This window comes from Panicum hallii, chromosome 6 (assembly GCF_002211085.1).
Source record: "Panicum hallii strain FIL2 chromosome 6, PHallii_v3.1, whole genome shotgun sequence".
In the NCBI taxonomy this organism is placed as follows: Eukaryota; Viridiplantae; Streptophyta; class Magnoliopsida; order Poales; family Poaceae; genus Panicum; species Panicum hallii.
Genome location: NC_038047.1, coordinates 38,861,098 through 38,880,532, shown reverse-complemented (window position 1 = coordinate 38,880,532; position 19,435 = coordinate 38,861,098). Strand labels below are relative to the sequence as shown.

General features: G+C 43.6%; 2 protein-coding genes across 2 annotated transcripts; one reads left to right on the top strand and one right to left on the bottom strand.

Annotated features, from left to right (window-relative positions):
* The first annotated feature begins 10,103 nt into the window (after positions 1–10,103).
* LOC112896363 (keratin, type I cytoskeletal 9-like) lies at positions 10,104–13,970 on the top strand. The gene is made up of 2 exons (XM_025964304.1): positions 10,104–10,283; positions 12,999–13,970. The coding sequence occupies exons 1-2, from the start codon at positions 10,252–10,254 to the stop codon at positions 13,711–13,713; spliced, it is 747 nt and encodes a 248-aa protein (XP_025820089.1). The 5' UTR covers positions 10,104–10,251; the 3' UTR covers positions 13,714–13,970.
* Positions 13,971–15,566: 1,596 nt separating this feature from the next.
* On the bottom strand, positions 15,567–17,668 carry LOC112896366 (30S ribosomal protein S17-like). The gene is made up of 2 exons (XM_025964308.1): positions 17,303–17,668; positions 15,567–15,950 (listed from the first exon to the last, which is right to left on the bottom strand). Exons 1-2 carry the CDS (start codon positions 17,462–17,464, stop codon positions 15,798–15,800), a joined length of 315 nt encoding a protein of 104 aa, XP_025820093.1. The 5' UTR covers positions 17,465–17,668; the 3' UTR covers positions 15,567–15,797.
* Positions 17,669–19,435: the final 1,767 nt, after the last annotated feature.

The window sequence follows — 19,435 nt, the reverse complement described above, 5'->3', positions numbered from 1 at the left end:
TCTCTCTCTCTTTTTTTCCCTCCTAAAACAAAACAGCTCTAAGCCTCTAAGGGAAGCGACAACCAGTACAAGCTTTGGTCTTCCAACCACTCTGTTCTTGTACCCAGGTTGCTTTGCTTTGTCACTTGTCAGGTTCACCGGGCACCGTTTCGACCGCCCAGGAGAGACAGCGGATTCTATATGGTATCCCAATTTGGCACGGTGCGTTAGATCCAAGGGCAGCTGGGCTTTCTTTTCTTCCAATTTCCATAGCCTTGGCGCCATATGACACATGGGGTGTTTTAGTTGCATTCTTGTCACATCGAATCTTCGGATACTAATTAGGAGGATTAAATATGAGGTAATTATAAAACTAATTACACAGATAGAGGCTAATTCGCAAGATGAATCTATTAAATCTAATTAATCCATCATTATCACATCTTTGCTGTAGCACCATATTGTCAAATTATGAACTAATTAGATTTAATAGATTCGTCTTACAAATTAGTCTCCATCTATGCAATTAGTTTTATAAGTAATTTATATTTAATACTTCTAATTAGTAATCAAACACCCCGACACTCCGACAGATTGCAGCTAGCAAAGCTTTGCGTGTCCAGCGCGGTGGTAAATTAGCTGGTAATTACCAGAGGCTTTTGCATTGCTTGTGGGAGAATATATTCGCCCATTCACATAGAAAGGCTCCAAACGGGGTACTTAGTAAAATATATGCATGTATGTTATTATACAAACTACGCGTCTACACGCACCTCTAGTCTAGATTAAGAATAAATGAAAGAGTTTGCCTTCGTATGTCGTGTACGTTAGTTTCAGGGTGGATGCGAGCTCGCCGCATATGCACGCGCAGGCACATGCGAGTGTGGCGAAAGACAGAACCACCTAGCTTGCTGCATGTATTTGTGCCATCGTATGTATTCATTCCTTGTACGAGAACGAGAGTGTACCCATAAGAGGTCAGCGGAAAATGTCTAACCTCTTTTTTAGTGAAAGAAAGGTGGTCCTCCCGTAATGAAAAGGACGAACAACAACGTTTGTATCTATCGTTTCAGTTTTTTTAGTGGAACAAAGAACTACCGTCGTGTGTGGTCCTTTGGAAATGAACAGAGACAAATACTCTGTCAATTCACGTTTATTCAACACCTTTTTCACCGCGGTATGAGTACGGACGAAATAGAAAGATTTGTGAACCTAACGAATTCAAATTAAACGTCCAAGGATGGGATCCCTCATCGGCATACTGGTCTTCGTTGCGCTTGTGTGCGGTGGCCGTGACCGATGGGAAGCACCGGAAGAGAAGAAGATAACCTGGCTGTAGTTTTCTCCCTCTTCAGGACTCCTGTGACGGGGATGTACTTTTCCAAGTTTAATGTAATTCCAACTTATTTGCAAAAACAGCAGAGAGAGAGAGAGAGAGAGTAACACCATGTCAAACCTTTGTATCATCATAGCAGCATGGAACATCATGTATTGGTATTTGCCATTTGGGAGTTTTGTAGCTACTGTTGCTATTTATGAACAAGTAATCAAAGATGACAGGCATTATATATACATACCCAGTGAGTACTTTATATCACATTTCACTATTTCAGAGAGAGAGACGTCCTCATTAGTTTGTCACTCCGAAAAGCCAAGACATCTACTAGGTCATCTACACCAGGGTTCAGATTTCAGAGTACCATTACGGTCAACTAGACAAATCTTGTTAAAAGTGGAAAAAGGAACAAGGACGGCCACTCGGCCAGGATCGGTTCCCCCCTTTGGACCTCCGGGTAGGCAAAACAGAAGATGCAGGTAAGGGTGAGCGGGTGATGATGTAATGCTTTGTCAGGCACCGGCCGGCAATGAGTTCCACAAGTGCTTGAGGTGATCTTGGTGTGGCGGTGGCCTGTGTCCTAGCGAGCCGTTCCCGTTCGTTCCGTACGAAGGAGATGCAGGTCCAAGGTTTCCTCTTTCTCCACCTTCCATCTGACCGTTTTGACCACCAACGGTTTCAGAAAAAAAATCGTTCTATGGTGCAAGCCCGCAGCGGATAAATTCCAAGTGATATCAACGAAATACTTTTTTATCTCAAGAAACAATTGTGATGAAATCAGAATTTAGTTTGGATGATCGATAGAAGGATGTATATTTTTCTTTTTCTATTTCAAACTAATTTTTGCAGGCAAGTGATGTAAGCGACCTAGTACTCTTCGTTCTCCTCCCCTCTCTCAGGGCCATCAACCATGCATGCATGCATGCGCTTTGTCCGTGTATGGGCCGCTGCTCTGCTCTCTACTATAAGCCCTGCCCTGATATTGGCTTCATGTGATGAATGGAGAATTTATCATCTTCAGTGAATAGTGATAGCTAATCGCCTCCCATTCCATGGGGTCTTAAACTTAGACCATGCCAAACGAGAGAGGATATCGAGAGGTAAAGCCACATAATAGAATAGACTTAATGGACCGTGGTAGCATATAAAGTTTAAAATCTTTAGAAGGCAACAAACTACTCCCATTTTGAATTTCTCTAAATATATAGCTTTTGCTATGCGATTTACATTATATCTATAAAAAAATTAAAACGATTTGCAATTTGAAACGGAGTGTCCTGAAAAGAATGCAATTCTAGCTACGAATCTGGGCAAGTGTTTGTCCAGATTCGTAGCAAAACTGTTTTTCCTAGGACGGAGGGAGTACTCCATTTAGAAAGCATTAAAGTCGGTGCTATAGATAAGCACACCCAAGTGCAAGCTGTACTAGTCTTGTTTTAGCAATAATAATGTAATGTATGGGTTGGCAAATTCAATGAAACATTAATCCCTCCGTTCCGAAAAGATTGCATTTCTAGCTATGTATCTGGATTAATTACAATAAGACGGCCTAAGGTAACATGCCTCCATATCTTGCTTCAAATGTTCATTTTGTTCCTTCATCAGTTCGTTAACTACATGTCAAATATCATGGATGTATGTGAATCAAGCCAATGCCACATATGGAGTGATGGTGCTGAATGAGTAGCCTCTACTAATACGGAATCATTATTCATTACCAAGGCTGGAAGTTTTCCTGATCTAATAACACATTTGACAAATCCTTGAGGTATTGTTGATTTCCATAGATATTACCAAGAATTTTGTTAAATTTATCGATTCTTCATGTTTCCTTACAAACGTTGGTTCATTGGATTACGAAGGACATGACACTATGACTATGCTAATTACCATGTCCTGCGTGTATGACCAGGCTTGAATAATCCTCCATATTTTTACCCCTTCTCACTAGCATTCCTTTGTGATGTCACATAAGAATCAAAAGGCACTTCAGGACACATACATATACTCAGTTAGCCCAACACTTGTGTGCCAAGGTTTTATTGGTATTTTTTAATTTGAGAAAAACATTGGGAACAAATTCCAGTTCCATTCAGAGCTATGAAATTGTGAAAATAGATTTAAGTAAGATATTCACAGTTGTAGTATAAGATATTGCTTGGTAATACATCACACTGCCTGTTATGTTCTTTGAGATTGTTGCCAAGTTTATTAGTTAGCTTGTGCTTCAATTTTGTTGAAAACATAAGAAAATTCCTTGGGCACTCCATTTGCTCTTAATGGTCCCATCTGTTGCTTCCTGCTTCTAGGAAGACGGTGAACTAATGATGGGTGCTTGTGCTCAGTGGTTTCTTTCATTGCTGTTTTTTGAATTATTGGAAGTGTTAATTATTTAATGCTGACATGCGATATGCTGCACCATGAACCTTATTTTAACTCCTTAATCAGTTCCTTCCAGTCCAAAATGCAATTATTGATTACATTCTCATTTGTACCTATTAATACTTAGTGTCATGCCACTCTGCTATTTAATGCTGTTCCAGCAAGATCAGTGCTAAAACCCATTAATACATTATTTAACCAGTAAGGAAACACTACTGAGTTTACTAACAAATGGCTACGGAGTATGGACTGACATATCAAGACCAAAATTATATGCTGCTCATTTGCATTTGGACCTGATTGGTTACTTCAGCTCATATATTTAGACTGTCATATAGAGCCTCAATACCTCATCAGCCAGATATAGCTCTTAGGTATAATACTGTAACTATTGTAGAACCCATTTACAAATTTGATCTTTCTTTATGCATATTTATTATTTATGCATGCTAGCTTTTGAAACCAATGTGATTTTGCATATGCCATCTGTGAACATTTTATCTTTTTAGACAGTCAATAGTCAGTACATTCAGGCATAGTTTAGCAGTAGTGTTGCCTGATGCATGTAGTGGGTCGAAGGTAGATCTCATGATGTGTCTCTTGGTACTAATGCTCAGTTTTCTGACAAGAATTTCCGTTGCCTTGGTGCTAATGCGTGTCTTGTATTTTGGTTAAGGATACATGAGTTGCGTTTGTGGTCTTCGTGCACTGAAAAGTTAGATAGCAGTTTGAATTGTACATCTTAAGGGACCTTTTAACATAGTTGCAGGTAGCTAACCTGCCATGATAGGTAAAACCTACTATCCATCCTTGCATGTATAATATTTTTAGTGTCGTACTTTGGTAATCCGTATGATATACAATCTGTTAAGTGCTATGCTGCTAAGGTTCCAAAAAAATCAGACCAAATTCAACTTTGCATTGTTCTGTTTCTTTTGTACCTTTGGGTTTCAGATGAAGGCCAACGACTAGAGTACACTTGGGGCATGGTGAATTTGAAGATGAGTTTGTTAAAAAGGATTAGGTGGTATAAAGGTGTTTATTGGAAAAATATATCTGTACACCTTTTTCATGGCTATCCGTTGAACATATGTAGTTCCCTATTGACCACTCCACCTTCAAATTCGAAACACTACAATATGTTGTGTGTATTGTTTTGTACTGTCTTTCCTTTCTAGTAGAACTTGCAGGAAAACTCTTGCGGCCCTTTCTGGAAAAAAATGTTCTATGTATATGATCTGTTTCTTAGTACATCTACTGTTGTTAGTGTTGCCTATCAGATGCAGAATGCAGTGGTGATCCAATTTCTCAAGAGTATAGCAAGCTTCGGTTCAATAAAAATGCATTTCAGTTTTTACCTTATGGATATGCATGTTTGCGCTCCAATTTTATTTTACGTGGTGATGACTTACTGATTACAGTTTCTGTATTATTGATCGGTTGTTTTGGTTTGAATCTAAAGAAAAGTACTACATAAATATTGTGAATGGTTGGCAGTTAAAATCTATGTTATCTATTTGCAACCTGATCTTGCAAATGCAAATGAAAATACTACACGTCTGGCTGTAAAAACCTACTATGTTATCTACTCTTTAACTAATTGCAAAGATTAGGTTGCAAGTGCAAGTATTCTGAAAAGCATATTTAGCGTTTCCCAAAACGGGCGGCGGTCATCCTATTAGTAAATATACATATGGCGAAGTCTACTGATGTTTCAAATGTTGCAGCCAAGAGAAAAATACCAGTACTACGAGCACGACTAATAACTAAAGAATAAACATTCACTTACTGACTTACCCGTAGTGCTCGGTGCTGGTGCGCCCTCCGTCGAAGGCGCCGACATTGGAACCAGTACGTCGCCGTTCATCACCACCTTGACATTAGGTTCGCCAGCAAAAAACTTTCACTGAGTCTCGCACCTGAGGCCGCACCTCTAGCCAACCAGCGACCCAATCGACCGAGGAAGCAGCAGCCCCCGATTCACCTTCGCCGCCAACAGCTCCAGCTTCAGGTTCTTCAATGGGGAAATTCCCTGCAAGGCTCTCAAACAAATCACGCTTTCTTTTATGGTTTTGCAAAATTGCAACTTTCTTATTTGATCCTGATTTTATTTTCCTTCCCTTCCATGGCCCTGCCATTACATCTGCAGAGTTAAATGACTGTGAAAAGACAATAGTACCCCTAGCGTACAAACAACGGATATTGAGACCTCGCACAAAACCGTGAACGCGTAGCCAAGCCAAGCCGGCAGGGATACTATTCTTTTTTCACAGTATCTGTTCTCCATGAGATCTCAATATATGTTGTTTGTGCGCCAGGGATACTATTGTCTTTTCACAGTCACTTAACTGGAAGTTAACTGCAGATGTAACGGCAGGACCATGGAAGGGAAGGAAAATGAAATTAGGATCAAATAAAAAGTTGCAATTTTGCAGTACCATAGAAAAAAGCGTGATTTATTTGAGTGTCTTGCAGGAAATTTCCCGTTCTTCAATCTTCAGGCACCTGTGCCACTCCGCCGGGGACAGGGTCGCATTGGGCCATCGAATAAAGGGATTCGCTCCCCACCACTTGGCCGGTGCCGAAGTACACCCTCGGCAACGGATCGGCTGCCTTGCCGACAACGTAGCTCACTGTAGCGTTCAGCAGCTCCGCGGCGGCGCTGATGGTGGAAGCGCCGGTGCTGAGGATGACATGCACCAAGCCGCTGTTGTTCGAAGAGGCAAGGAAATCCTTTGCCGCGAACGCGAATGTAGCATCAGCCGTAGAGGACCCACTGGCGGAGCAGGGGGGCTAGGGGCCATGGCCCCCTCGACACGTGAGGAACTATGTTGATTAGCTTTAGACCCTTAATTATGATGATTTGTTTTTTAAGTGGCCAAGGCTCGAGTGTGGTTAGATTAAGTTAATGTATAGCAGAAACCAAATATGCATTACACACATACATAGCGGATCATGGTCTCTTCACAATCTAACTTAGCTCTTATATATTTTTAGCTTAAAATTATATAAGATTAGAACCCAGATCATACCCTTAGATTATTTAGGCTAAATTTTAAGACCCTTTACTACCTATGTTAGGAATAGTAAGCAATTCTTATTCCTAAATCTTAGATTGAGTTTGTTTTGTCTTCTCAAGCACATATTAAATATGTGTAATGTGGAAAATATAAATTATATATTAATCGTAAAAGTATCATATTTTTTTGCTGGTAACGTGGAAGAATCATTAAATCATTATTTTTTTACGGGTAACCGTGGAAACATCATTAAATCTAAAAGTAAAACAGCTTGCTTCTTTTACAAGTAACATAGGGGATTTTGTATAAGGAAAAAATTATTGATTTTAGAAGAGTATCAATCTTCATTTTTGTGCACCACTGTAACGCCTGAACTGCGAAAAGCTTTTAAAGACAACATCAACAAGAAAGAATACGAGTTTAATTCTTATACGTAATTCTTTGCTTTACTTTTGCGTTTAGGTATATCTATAGTTCGTATTCGGCCTCCCCTATATATAATTCCTGGCTCCGCCGGAGAGAGGACCGCTGCGTCCCGGCTTCGGTTGAAAGCCACCGGCACGTCCTGGACGGCCCGGCTGCCGCAATCGAAGCAATCTTCAGAGCTGATGTCGCCGCGGCAGACCACCACTCGGTAGGCTGCTCCCTCGCCTGCGCCGGTGGAGCCGGAGGCGAACAGCGCTGGCGACACCGACGCGCTCGCTACGAGGTTGGAGATGAGGTCGGCGACGTTGTTGGCGTACGAGCTTCCGGCCGGATAACTGCCAGCCGTGTCGTCGCAATTCGACAATGCGATCGGGCCGAGGATGTCGTCGGTCTTCTCAGCAGCAATGAAAGCCGCGGCTGCCGAAGCGATGAGCACTGCTAGAAGAAAGCGGGCCATGGCGCACTCAGGCCAGCGCAGGGGGGGACTGGAGTGATGCGGAGATGAGCGCAGGACTGGCAGGGGGAACTGGAGTGAGTGAGTGACGCGGATCGGTGAAAAGGGGCGAATGAACGAGGAGCTGCTTCTGCTTGCAGGAACCACTCCCTGTTCTTTCGTGGGATAGGGGAGTGCTTATTATAAGACGCCGCACATGTCATTGCCAGGTGGAACGTATGATATTTGTCGAAGTTAAAGTGCAACGAGTCAGACGGAACATGTACAGCTACTTATCTCCGCTTGATCAGCATTTGAATGTTCATTTTTGTTTCTCAGTGAAGTTTTCGTGTGTGTTGTGCGTGCGAGAGAGTTGCTTTCATTGTCGAGATATGTCAAGTTCAATGGTCAAAATTGTATTTAATGAAATGCGCAGACATAATTAGACTACTAACCTCCATTTAATCGATGTTTGACCGTACATCTTTACATTCAAATTTGTGTCTCTTATGAGTAATGTTGACTTTACTGTTGGCATAGACTCATATTGCAAGTATAGAAAAAAAAATGCAGTGTTTGCCAGCAGTACTCCTAAAGAACAGTAATTCCCATATGAGCCTATCAACATTAGCCGTACAAGGTCCTTTCTAAGAGTTTATCTGTGGTTTTTAGATAGGATTTCAGATTGCCAGCTACGGGCGGGAGTGCAACGTTATCCCAGGTGTCCTGTGCTTGTGTGTGGAGAGTGGCGGTCAATGACCGTCGATCGGTGGTGGGGTTCGGATTTCATTCACGTGGGAGAGAAAAAACAAAAGGCGAGAGCAAACCGTATCGCATTGTTGATACTAGATCATACGGAGTAGATAGCAATGGGTTAAAGTTGCATAAACCCCAAATAAATTATTTTGAGTTTGATTTCATCCTCTTTAGTTATTTGTTACAAACAAAATGACTTTACAAAAGCAATATTAAAATTCAAATAACTTATGTGGATGGTTTTGCAATTTTACCGAGCATTAGCGCGCTACTTCTTAAGTGTGGCTGGAGCGCAACGTTAGCATTTTTCAACCATACAGAAGCTCCCTCTTTCGTGGTGACCGCAAAAATCAGAGATGAAGCCGGCGTGAAGCATCTGGCACGACTTATTTGGTATAGCGTGAGTTCACATGCGTATTTTAAGTGCTCCGTGCTTCTTTTATTTTATGCTAATTATTGTACAGTGATAAAACCTAAAAGCTTTCCCTCTTCTTATTAATACAGCCGGTTCCGTTTCAAAAGGCACGCTACTTCTTTCTTCCGCTCTAAACTATATATTACTCATGTTATTCTGTTCTAAGTGGTGAAGCTTGGCTACCTTTGACGAAATCTTGCTAGCTAATTAAGGCAAGAGTCCAAGCCAAATTAGTACAATGCAAGAGTCCATATGACTATAAACTATGGAGCCACAATTTTTAGTGGGGAACGAGATAAGTAGTTTGTTTTTTGCTTTATTAGAGAAAATATGTATAAAAACGTGAACATCTAATTTGAACAATAAATTGATCCACTTGATGTGCCTGGGCCTGTTTGATGCGGCGGCCCGTCTGGCGAGGAAATAGCAGCAGTCAACGGGCCGAATATGTTCTTGGCAGTTGGCACCTGCCGGCCTCGATGCAAAGGCAGGCGCCCTGCTAATCTGTCTGCCAGACTAGTAGCCGTGTTCGGGTAGATTTTAGACAGGCCCGTGTTCGGGTAGATTCTTGTGGTGACGTAGTGGGGTGATGGATGAAATGAAATCACCAACGACGAATGGCGGTAGCGTGTCAGTTGCGCGCGTTCCAGTTCAAGGCAGACCGCGTTCCAGTTGCACACGCCCGTCGCGCTCACCAGTCACCTCGTATGCCACCAGTTGAGTTGAGGCCCGGTGGCGGCACGACTGCGTTCCGCCCGCAGGAAAATCCTTGGACTAAGAAAGTGTTAACGTAGTGCGTGTATCAATGATCCTTACATATATATCATTAATTAATTCATTATACAGTCAAAGAAGGGTATTAAAATTCTACGCCAAAATCGACAAGCATGCACTAGCTCGAGACCATTGCCGCCAGCCGTCTCGCAGTAGCCAGTCAATCAATCATGCACTGCAGCTGTATCATCGTCAGGGAATGCATCAGGCACGAGCTTGATTGGCTTTCTGACCAATCAAGCGGTGCTACTGCTAGAGAAGGCTAGTTACATGGATCAACTGGCCAGTAGCCACGGCTCATCCGCATGCACCGAGCTACGACGACCTCGGAGCTCGAACGTCGCACGTGTCGAGCGGCGCACGGAACGTCTGCCAATCCGCGCGACGGCCTCGCTCCACTACCGCAACGGCTAGCTTTAGCCTGCCAACGCCACGAGCTCGCGCCACCAATCCAAACCCACTAACCGCGACGCGTGCGCGTGCTGTCGTCTTCGATTCTTCAGTCTTCACCCGCGCCCTATAAATAGACGGCTCGCAACCACGCCATCTCCGCATCGATCGCAGTCTCGCGGAGATCGAGTGAGTTAGACGACGACGACGACGACGCAAGAAGCTCACCAGGGCCGCCGCCAGTCGCCACCGAGAAGAAGCGCGCGGTAGGAGCCTTGGTTGCAGCGAGGAGGTGTCCGGCGCTGTTGGATCTCATCTCACGGCGTGCCCGCTCGGAACGATGGCTTCCGCGAAGGCCATCGCCGTCCTCGGCGTCGCGGTGATGGCGTCATCCCTTCTCGCGGCTGAGGGCCGCCACATTGCCCGGAAGGACCTGGGCGTCGGCCTCCGCGGCGGCGGCAACGGCGGGGTCGGGGTCGGCACCGGCGGCGGCGTTGGCACCGGTGGGGGCCTGGGGGTTGGCACGGGTGGCGGACTGGGTGTCGGCTCAGGGATCGGTGTCGGCGTCGGCGGCGGCGGCGGCTCTGCGTCCGGGTCGGGATCCGGGTCCTACTCCGGCTCCGGCTCGGGACCAGGGTCCGGCTCGTCCAGGTCCGGCGCGGGGTCGTCACCGGCCGGATCCAGAGCGGGCTCGTACGCGGAGTCAGGAGCCGGCTCATACGCAGGCAGCGGGCATGGCAAGTGAGCTTGCTTGGATGCAGCGTGCCAGGACAGGAGAGCTCTACACTCTGTTGTACTAACCAGTTAGCTTGTACGAGATTACCCATGAATAAGTCTAGTGATGTGCCCATTTGTCAAATAATGAAGAATAAGGTGCTAGCGGATGCCTATCGCTGCAAACATTTATGTGAATGAATAATTTGGCAAATAAGTATGAAGGTTGCTATACTTCCCCGTAAGATGTTAAAGTTGAATGAGTATCTAATTAAGAGACCTAGATGGGAGTTGACAGCATGTCCGAGTGGATACCCACCATATATATGTTATATATAATAAAAAGAATACCAATGATGATCCTCTATAGAAAAAGAATAGTATGGAAATTAAAAAGAAAACCGTCTCGCGTTGTGTAGATGCACCTAGCGTCAAACAAGAAATTTGTTATTAGGATCAAAATTTTACAATTTATGCACTTGCCGCGACCCATATTCATGCACGTGTGGGGGCACCCCGAGTTACCATGTAACCACTGCAACCCAGCGGTGATGCCTACTGATATGCCAAATTATGGGAGCACACGCATACAAGTGGACAAATCATGCTTATTTATGAACCACCAACATAAGCGCACGTTGCAAGATGCAACCAACCTTATAAAAAAACCCCGACTGCAACCAATGTTGTTTAAAAAGGAAGAAGAAAAAACCAGTATGCCGCCAAAATAAGTAGTATAAATGAGGTCAAGGTTCAAATTACTCCATCCATTCGTTTTCTATAGCATGGTGAGATTGTAAAGTATCTAAAAGTATATCTTGACCAGTAATTTCATTATAATATATTACCAATTCCAAATAATCAGTATAGTTTCTAAAGATATGTGAAAAACGAATACATTGAAAATAGATAAAGTTTTTGAGAGCTATATATGTGTGTATAATTTGACTAATTCTTGTTGACTTAAACTTTTTACATTTTCAAATTACATTTCGAGCCACATAGTGAGTACAAAAATAAATGAACATGATAGGGTTTCAAATACTATGTGAACTTTGTTGATGTAATATAGCCTCGCACAACTCCTGTTGTATCCCCTTCACACAAATCTTGTGTGACAAAACTTGCATATTGCAATTATAGTTCAAGTCGGCATTTTGCCTGGCATAGTTCATGGTAAAAAAATAATCTATGTGAACTTTGACTTGGAAGTGAAGAAAGCAATAAATATAGAGAGCAAATAAAACTTAGGAAAACTTGGAGAAAACTACGAAATGAAAAAGAAAATATGGCATGCAAGAAAATCTTAGAGTTCTTGTTGACATAAAAGATAGAATAAACAAAAAAAAATTAGAAGGCGAGAGAAATCAAACATGTAGGAAAAATCCTTGAACAAAACATTAGTAAATTTCGAGGCGTTTCAATGGCCCTTAATCATAAAATCTAAGAAGAAAATTAAATTCTAGTATAAATTATTAAGCATATAAACATGGAGTTTGGTAGTGTTATACTCCGTATTACGACAATATGCTAGATTTTATTAGAATACGTGTACCGCGCCGTCACCTACAAAGCTGGAGCCCAGCGAAACCGCATGTTGGTCGATCCATACGGGAAGGTGAAATGCGCACGACTGAAGGCACTAATGCTTGCTGCCAACACTTCAAGGGTTGACAAATGAAAACGACCAGCACTAGCTCAAGATCAATGCTGCTGCCAGCAGGCTTGCAGTAGCCAGTCAATCAATCACGCACCCACCAACAGAATGGCACGGGCTTGATTGGCTTTCTCTTTTTTTCTCCCGAATGGATAGCAAGAATGTTTTGATTGGCTTTCTCGAACCTTCTTCCAATCTTTCCAAAGCCGATTGCTCGCATCACACCGTCTCTGCACAGCGAATCCACTCAACCATTGCTGCCTGGGAAGCAAGCTACATGGAGCAACTCGCCGCCGCTCATCCGCACGCCCCAAGAGGCCCTCGTCGGACCCTCCAAGGCCGCACGTGTCGCTCGGCGCGCGGAAAGGCCGGCCGATCTGCGCGACCGCACTGCTCCACTACACCTGCAGCAGCTAGCGGCCGAGCGGCCTCGACCGGCCGGCCGGCGCCACGAGCTCGCGCCACCACTCCAAGCCCACTGACCCGCGCCGCGTCGTCGTGTCGCGCCCCCGCGTTCCTATAAATACCGGCAGGCAACCCCCGCCATCTCCGCATCGATCCATCCCTCACCCAGAGCTAGCTGAAGCGCGTCCCAGACTGACCCGTCTCCGCCGTGAGGCAGGCGCATTTGTAACAGCTAGCACCGGCCGGCCTCGGTCCGATCTCGCGGCGGCGTGGGAGCACGAGCACGAGACGATGGCGCGCACGAAGGCCGTCGTCGTAGCGGTGGTGGTGGCGGCGTTGGTTGCCGCGGCTGAGAGCCGCCACATTGCGCGGAAGGACCTGGGCGTCAGCCTCGGCGGCGGCGGTGGGCTGGGGGTCGGAGTAGGCGGCGGCCTCGGCATCGGCTCGGGGATCGGCATCGGCATCGGCGGCGGCGGCGGCGGCGGCGGCTCGGGGTCCGCGTCCGGGTCAGGGTCTGGGTCGTACTCCGGCTCTGGCTCAGGGTCGGGCTCCGGTTCGGGGTCCTGGTCCGGGTCAAGCTCGGGCTCGAACGTCGGGTCCGGCGGCGCGGGGTCGTACGCGGGCTCCCACGCCGGCTCGTATGCAGGCTCCAACGGCGGAGGGGCGGGCTCGTACGCGGGGTCCAACGCTGGTTCGCACGCTGGCTCCAACGGCGGAGGCGCTGGCTCGTACGCGGGCTCCAACGCCGGCTCGTACGCTGGTTCTAACGGCGGGGGCGCGGGCTCCGAGGCCGGCTCGTACGCTGGCTCCGGCGCCGGCCCGCACTGGGGCCCTGGTGCCGGGTCGTACGCAGGCTCCAACGCCGGCTCGTACGCAGGCTCCAACGGCGGAGGAGCGGGCTCGTACGCGGGCTCCGAGGCTGGCTCGTACGCTGGGTCTGGCGGTGGCCCGTACGGCGGCGCTGGCGCGGGCTCCTACGCTGGGTCTCGAGCCGGCTCCTACGCCGGCAATGGGCACGGCAAGTGAGCCGTGAGCAAGCTAGATGCCGTGCCGATACAGTGATGCTCTTGCTTGTTCTTCTGTGTGTCTGTGTGCATCCCTGATTATTTGTGACCGCAAGTAAATCCATTATGTGTGTACCCATGAATAAGTCTAGAGATGACGGCTGATGAATAAGCTCCCGATGTAAACATTTAGATGTATCAATTGTTCAGCATGTACACTATTGTATTGTTTATGCACTCTTGACATGAGATGAGTTTAGTGAACGTGTTCTTGCTTAAGAGGTGGTAGAGTTGTGAGTTCAAAACAAGTGGGGGATCGTTGGTAAATGATCTTGGGCAGGGAAACGCTTCTGGCTCAATCCGACATAAAAGGATGTCTACTTTCCGAATAATGATAGCAGAATCTCCATGAATTCAGAGGGTGTTTGGTTCCAGATGTATAAACTTTAGCCTTGTTATATTTTAGCCCTATTATATCAAAAAGAATCTATCATTTAGAGTATTAAATAATATCTAATTACAAAACTAATTGCAGAACTCATGGGCTAATTCACTAGATGAATCTAATGAATCTAATAAGATATATTAATCCATGATTAGCGGATGGTTACTGTAGAATGTTGCAAATTATATATTAATTAGGCTTATTAAATTCGTCTCGCGAATTAGCACCCATATGTGCAAAAAGTTTTGTGAACAAATTTTATTTAATACACCTAAATGATAAGATTCTCTTTGATGTGACGGGACTAAAGTTTAGCCCTTCGGAATGGAGCCTTCGAACACTCTACAGCAAACAAGGCACAAGGCAGGAGACCGACTGTTCACATGCAGTACTACGTAGGATGGAAACGGATCGGATACGCATGGAATCGGATTCAGATAGTACTTTTTACCGTATTTTAACCCAAATACGGATATGAATTCGGATATTCCCAAATACGAATGCAAAATGGATGCCTCGGATTCGGATTCAAATTCGGATATTTACTCAATATATAGGATAACATTTAGCAATTTTTTATTAATAGTTTTAGAATATAAAATTATTATATATGTACAAACTAAAGTATGATAATATAACAAAGATAGAGGGTCAAAAATAGCTTATTTATCAACAAATATTTTAATAAATAAATATATAAAAAATAAAACTAGAAATAAAAATATATTTTTAATAAATATATAAACATTTTAAATTAATATATAATAAAAATTATAAAAGTAATTTCACCCATAAATAGATAAAATAAGATAAATAGATAAAACAAGAATATTTACCAGTAAACTTAATCTTCTTATAACTTTATTATAAAAATTAATAACATTGGTTATGAAAAATAAATATGACTTCTTCTACTAAAAACGGATTCGGATAGTGTCGGATATTATCGAATACGGATGTGGAATCGGATAGAGGAAAACAATAAAAATCGAATTCAGATATATCCACTTTATTACCACATTAAATTTAAATACGGATATCCATACTGATGTTTAAGCGGATACGCATATCGGATATTTCGGATATCCGCATTCACATTGCCATGCCTGCTAGCGCACACGGCAAAAACGACCAGTTTACACAGATGCAGCAGCAGTAAGTTCAGTTAGAAGGAACCCTTGATTCATACCAACATGAAGTTATTTCACAAAGACAACTCTACAAGTATTTTGGATTTTGCTCTTCCGTGCCTTCTGGCCTTTGCCCATTTCAGTATCAGATATTCAGATGGAACCACAAAGACAAGGCTGCCAACCATAGATGCAAACGCCAAAACGGAGGAACCTTCTGGCCTTGCCCATTTCAGTATGGGATGGAACCACAAAGCCGAGACTGCCAACCATACATGTAAATGCCAAAAACAGAGAATCTCGGAAGTGAAGGAATCATGAATACATTGGTCTTACTGATTCTGGTAATTGCATCCTCATTGGCTGCCATTAAACAAAGGGCGCTACAGAGCAAACTGAGTCCAGCAAAAATGATGGATGCCATGTTATTTCTTCTATGGATTAAACATTGCATGCACATTCCACAAGTTAACAAACACACAGAAAAAAAATTGGCAACTGTGTCTTTGCCTCAAAGGAACTAAAGGCGGATCATTTGGTAGCAGCGCCAGACTGTTGAGCCTTGGTATCATTTTCACTGGATGCTGTTGCAGATGGCGGAACATACATCTTAGCTCTGCGAAGAATTTCAGCAACAACCCAGTGCTTATGTCTGCTCAAGGGCCTGGAAGGATCCAGCCTAACCTGAATTGAAATAATCCAGCCAAAAAGTTACTGGAAGAGAAAACTAATTTCTTGCAAGTACAAAGGATCAAACCTAACCTAAACTAATATACAGAATAATAGTGCAAAGGCACATTAGTCCCAGTAAGCAGGTGGACAGAACGGTAAAAAGGAATATCATATGCAATGCAACTAGTTAAGCCCAATGTCATAGTTATATCAAGAAAGCAAGGAGCGACTGGATTTTTTTATTCTGTAAATTCTCAATAATTACAATGTAAAGTAAATATAGCTTTTTGAGGATCTAAGAATGACTGTCAGGGAAAGCATCATTCAGGTCTGGTGTTGGGGAAAGCGGATAAAGCAAAAAAGAACTGAACTGGTTGAATAAGTATGTTGTAGTACTTACTACTTAACATTATCAAAAAAAATTGCATCGACTGAAAATAATAGGATAAATCACACTATAAACAATGTCCTTTGCCCAAAGTGGTCACAGACATTCAAAATCAAAACAGTCGCATCTAAGTTTGAGGGTCAAAACACATGGAAATTGTCTAACAGACGATAAGAATATTCAAATCTAGTGGTTAAAACACATGGATCCTAGAAAACTCCAAGGAACCAGTGCTGTAAACTTTCTCCTGTGGGTAAGTTGTCTAAATTTCTTTTACCCTAGATTAGATTTTTCCTTTTTTTCTCCAGTACGATACCTAGCTTACTCAAACTCCACATCATGCCTCACAAGCATGCCCAACTTCATCGTATGTGTACAAATGATTCACCTAACTATCCAATTGGAATGACATCAAAAAAGGTGTAAGCAACATCTTTCACCATTGGAACAGGAAAAATATAGAAGCATAACTAAAAGAGTGGCATCCTATTGACCCTTTAGCTGTTGTTTCCCATCAGAGCTCATTCAAATAGTCAAGCCTACCGGTACATAGATCGCTGGTACAAAAATGGGCAATAACATCCGCATACACCAACTCATCTAATTTTTCCAGATACATAATGAATATTGATAAATAACACGGGGGTGCCCAACCAACCTAGGATATCTAATCCAGTAGCCGAAAGGGAAATTTGGCTACAGCATATAGGAAATGGTAGCAATGCATTCATTTCTATCCCCCTTTCATGTAACATACATAGATTCAGCAAAGGAGCTTAAGGTCGCTTCCGCTAAATGAATTAGCCAAACTATAACTCTAATCCCACTAATCCCAGCTACCGGGCCGCAACAGTAGAACCGAATAACGAATCCTCTCCAGTCTAATCGAAACAGGCATCGCGATTCGCAGGCACACGAAATCAGAAACGGAGGGGAGGGCTTGAGACGGGCCGATGGGGGCTGTGAGGTTACCGACCCGGTCGCCGATGTTGCAGGCGTCGGCCTCGTCGTGCGCCATGAACTTAGAGGTGCGCTTGACGTAGCGATTGTACACCTTGTGGTGGAAGAGGCGGTCCACCGCTACCACCACCGACTTCTGCATCTTGTTCGACACCACGATCCCCACCACCGGCTTCATCTCGGCTCCCCCCGGCGGAAGAGACTATCTCCCCCCTTGAAGACGGACCGGATCCCTCGTGCGGCAGCGCCTGCTTGGAGGGTGAACTGAAGGCGGAGGCGGCGTGGGACGGGATGGGCGGCGCTCACCCGGCGGCGACGGGAGACGGGACCTCAGCTCAGCGGCGCAAGGGTTTTGCAGGTGACCCCCTGGTTGCCTAGCAGCAGTAGAAGCGCTTCTGCAGCGCGTTTACTAGGCCGGCCCACTTCAAATCGGGCTTACAAGTCATCTCCCTGACGACATTTCGCCTGGTGGGCTGCGGCCCAATTTAAACAGAAGCTGCTAGTTTCTAAGCGCTCGCGCTTAAATTATGGGCATGATTTGGTTGAGTGCCAAAATGTTCCTGCCAAAGTATGAATATGCCTATAAATTTTGGCATTCATTTGGTTAATTTTTAAAAAGTTAGCATGACTTAAATTGGCAATGTGCAACTCGCTCATAATTTGGCTGTACTTGTATTTTGACATTGAACCAATTGATGGTCAAAATTTTGGCACCCAACCAATTGTTATTTTTGTCCATATTTTGATAAATAAATTTGGTATGTCAATATTTTGGTATGCCCATAATTTGGTAGGAAAAATTTTGGAACCCAACCAATCGAGCTATATATTCGCACCAAAAGCATGGCAAGAGCTTTGAAGATCTATTTTTTTTCTTTTCAGAAATTGAAGATCTGATATTGATAAAGAGGAGGTTCGAAATTTTTCACGTTCTGGAAAATAGAGAGGAGATTCGTACGGAGATTTGAACGCTGGTGAATTGAGTCGCTGTGCTCTCACGCCTCCCCGCGCCAGAGCATAAAAAGAAAACTACCAAAAACATAAGGGCCTAGCTTTGTGATTTCTAGAAATGGCAGGCTATTTTGTGCTTTTGAGAAACGAATTTTTTCAATGTTTTTCTCTTCCTCCTGCAATTCTGCCGTGGGAAGCAAATAGACTTACTACCTCTATCCTAAAATATAATAACTTTTTGACCAAATCATATTCAAACATTTTCATCTTTAACTAATAATATCTCTAAAAATATTTACTTTTAAATAGAAAAAGTTATATGTTACAATAGTTGATTTCATTATGAATAAACTAATATCACTTTTATGTCGTCAATCTTTATATTTTTTTTACCATCTACAGTCAAAGTTTAAAAGATTAGTACATTATGCAATTAGTTATATTTTTAGTACAGTCTAAAAATAGCTATATTCTGAAACGGAGGTAGTAACTTTCTGCAATTACATTCTTGATTTCAAAAATAAAAAGATTAGTACAACAGTTTGCAAAGTACAACCTGCGGATAACAGCTCTGAAACCAGCAAAACGGAAGAGTATCTTGATGCCGTCATGACTCACGAACAGCTACTAGCGTTCGCAACATTCAGATGGTACAGACCACAGACCCAGTCTTCTTCGGTTACCATGACAGTTCACATAACTTCATGCATGGAAAACATATAACCATAGTCCCAAATGCTATATGCATGTGGTCATTTTTCTCGTAGCAATCTAACTTCAATGTTGGTATTTGCCGATGGACACTAACTACTATAAATTTTTGCTAATAGGCACTCTTAAATTATGGTTGTTTGCTCCTCAAACTATGATATAGAGAGAACAATTTCATGTTGCAGAGCTTAGATCATAGAGAGAAATTTAACGATGATCATCGTGCCCTTTGGAGAGCTGCTTGTGTACAGAGAGAAGAAGCCTGGCAGGAGAAGTGCCGGGGGAGGAAGACAAATGGGCGTATATCTTAAAACAAATTTCGTGCTTGACTTTCTTTGAATCATGTTATGTTTCGCTTTTTGTCATAATAAATTTGCGCTATTCCACTCAAGACTGAAGTTCTTAATAAGGCATAATAGTCGTGTACATGCCTTATGCAGACGCTAGAATAAAAGAAATGAGGACGAGATGATTTATAGCAATATCA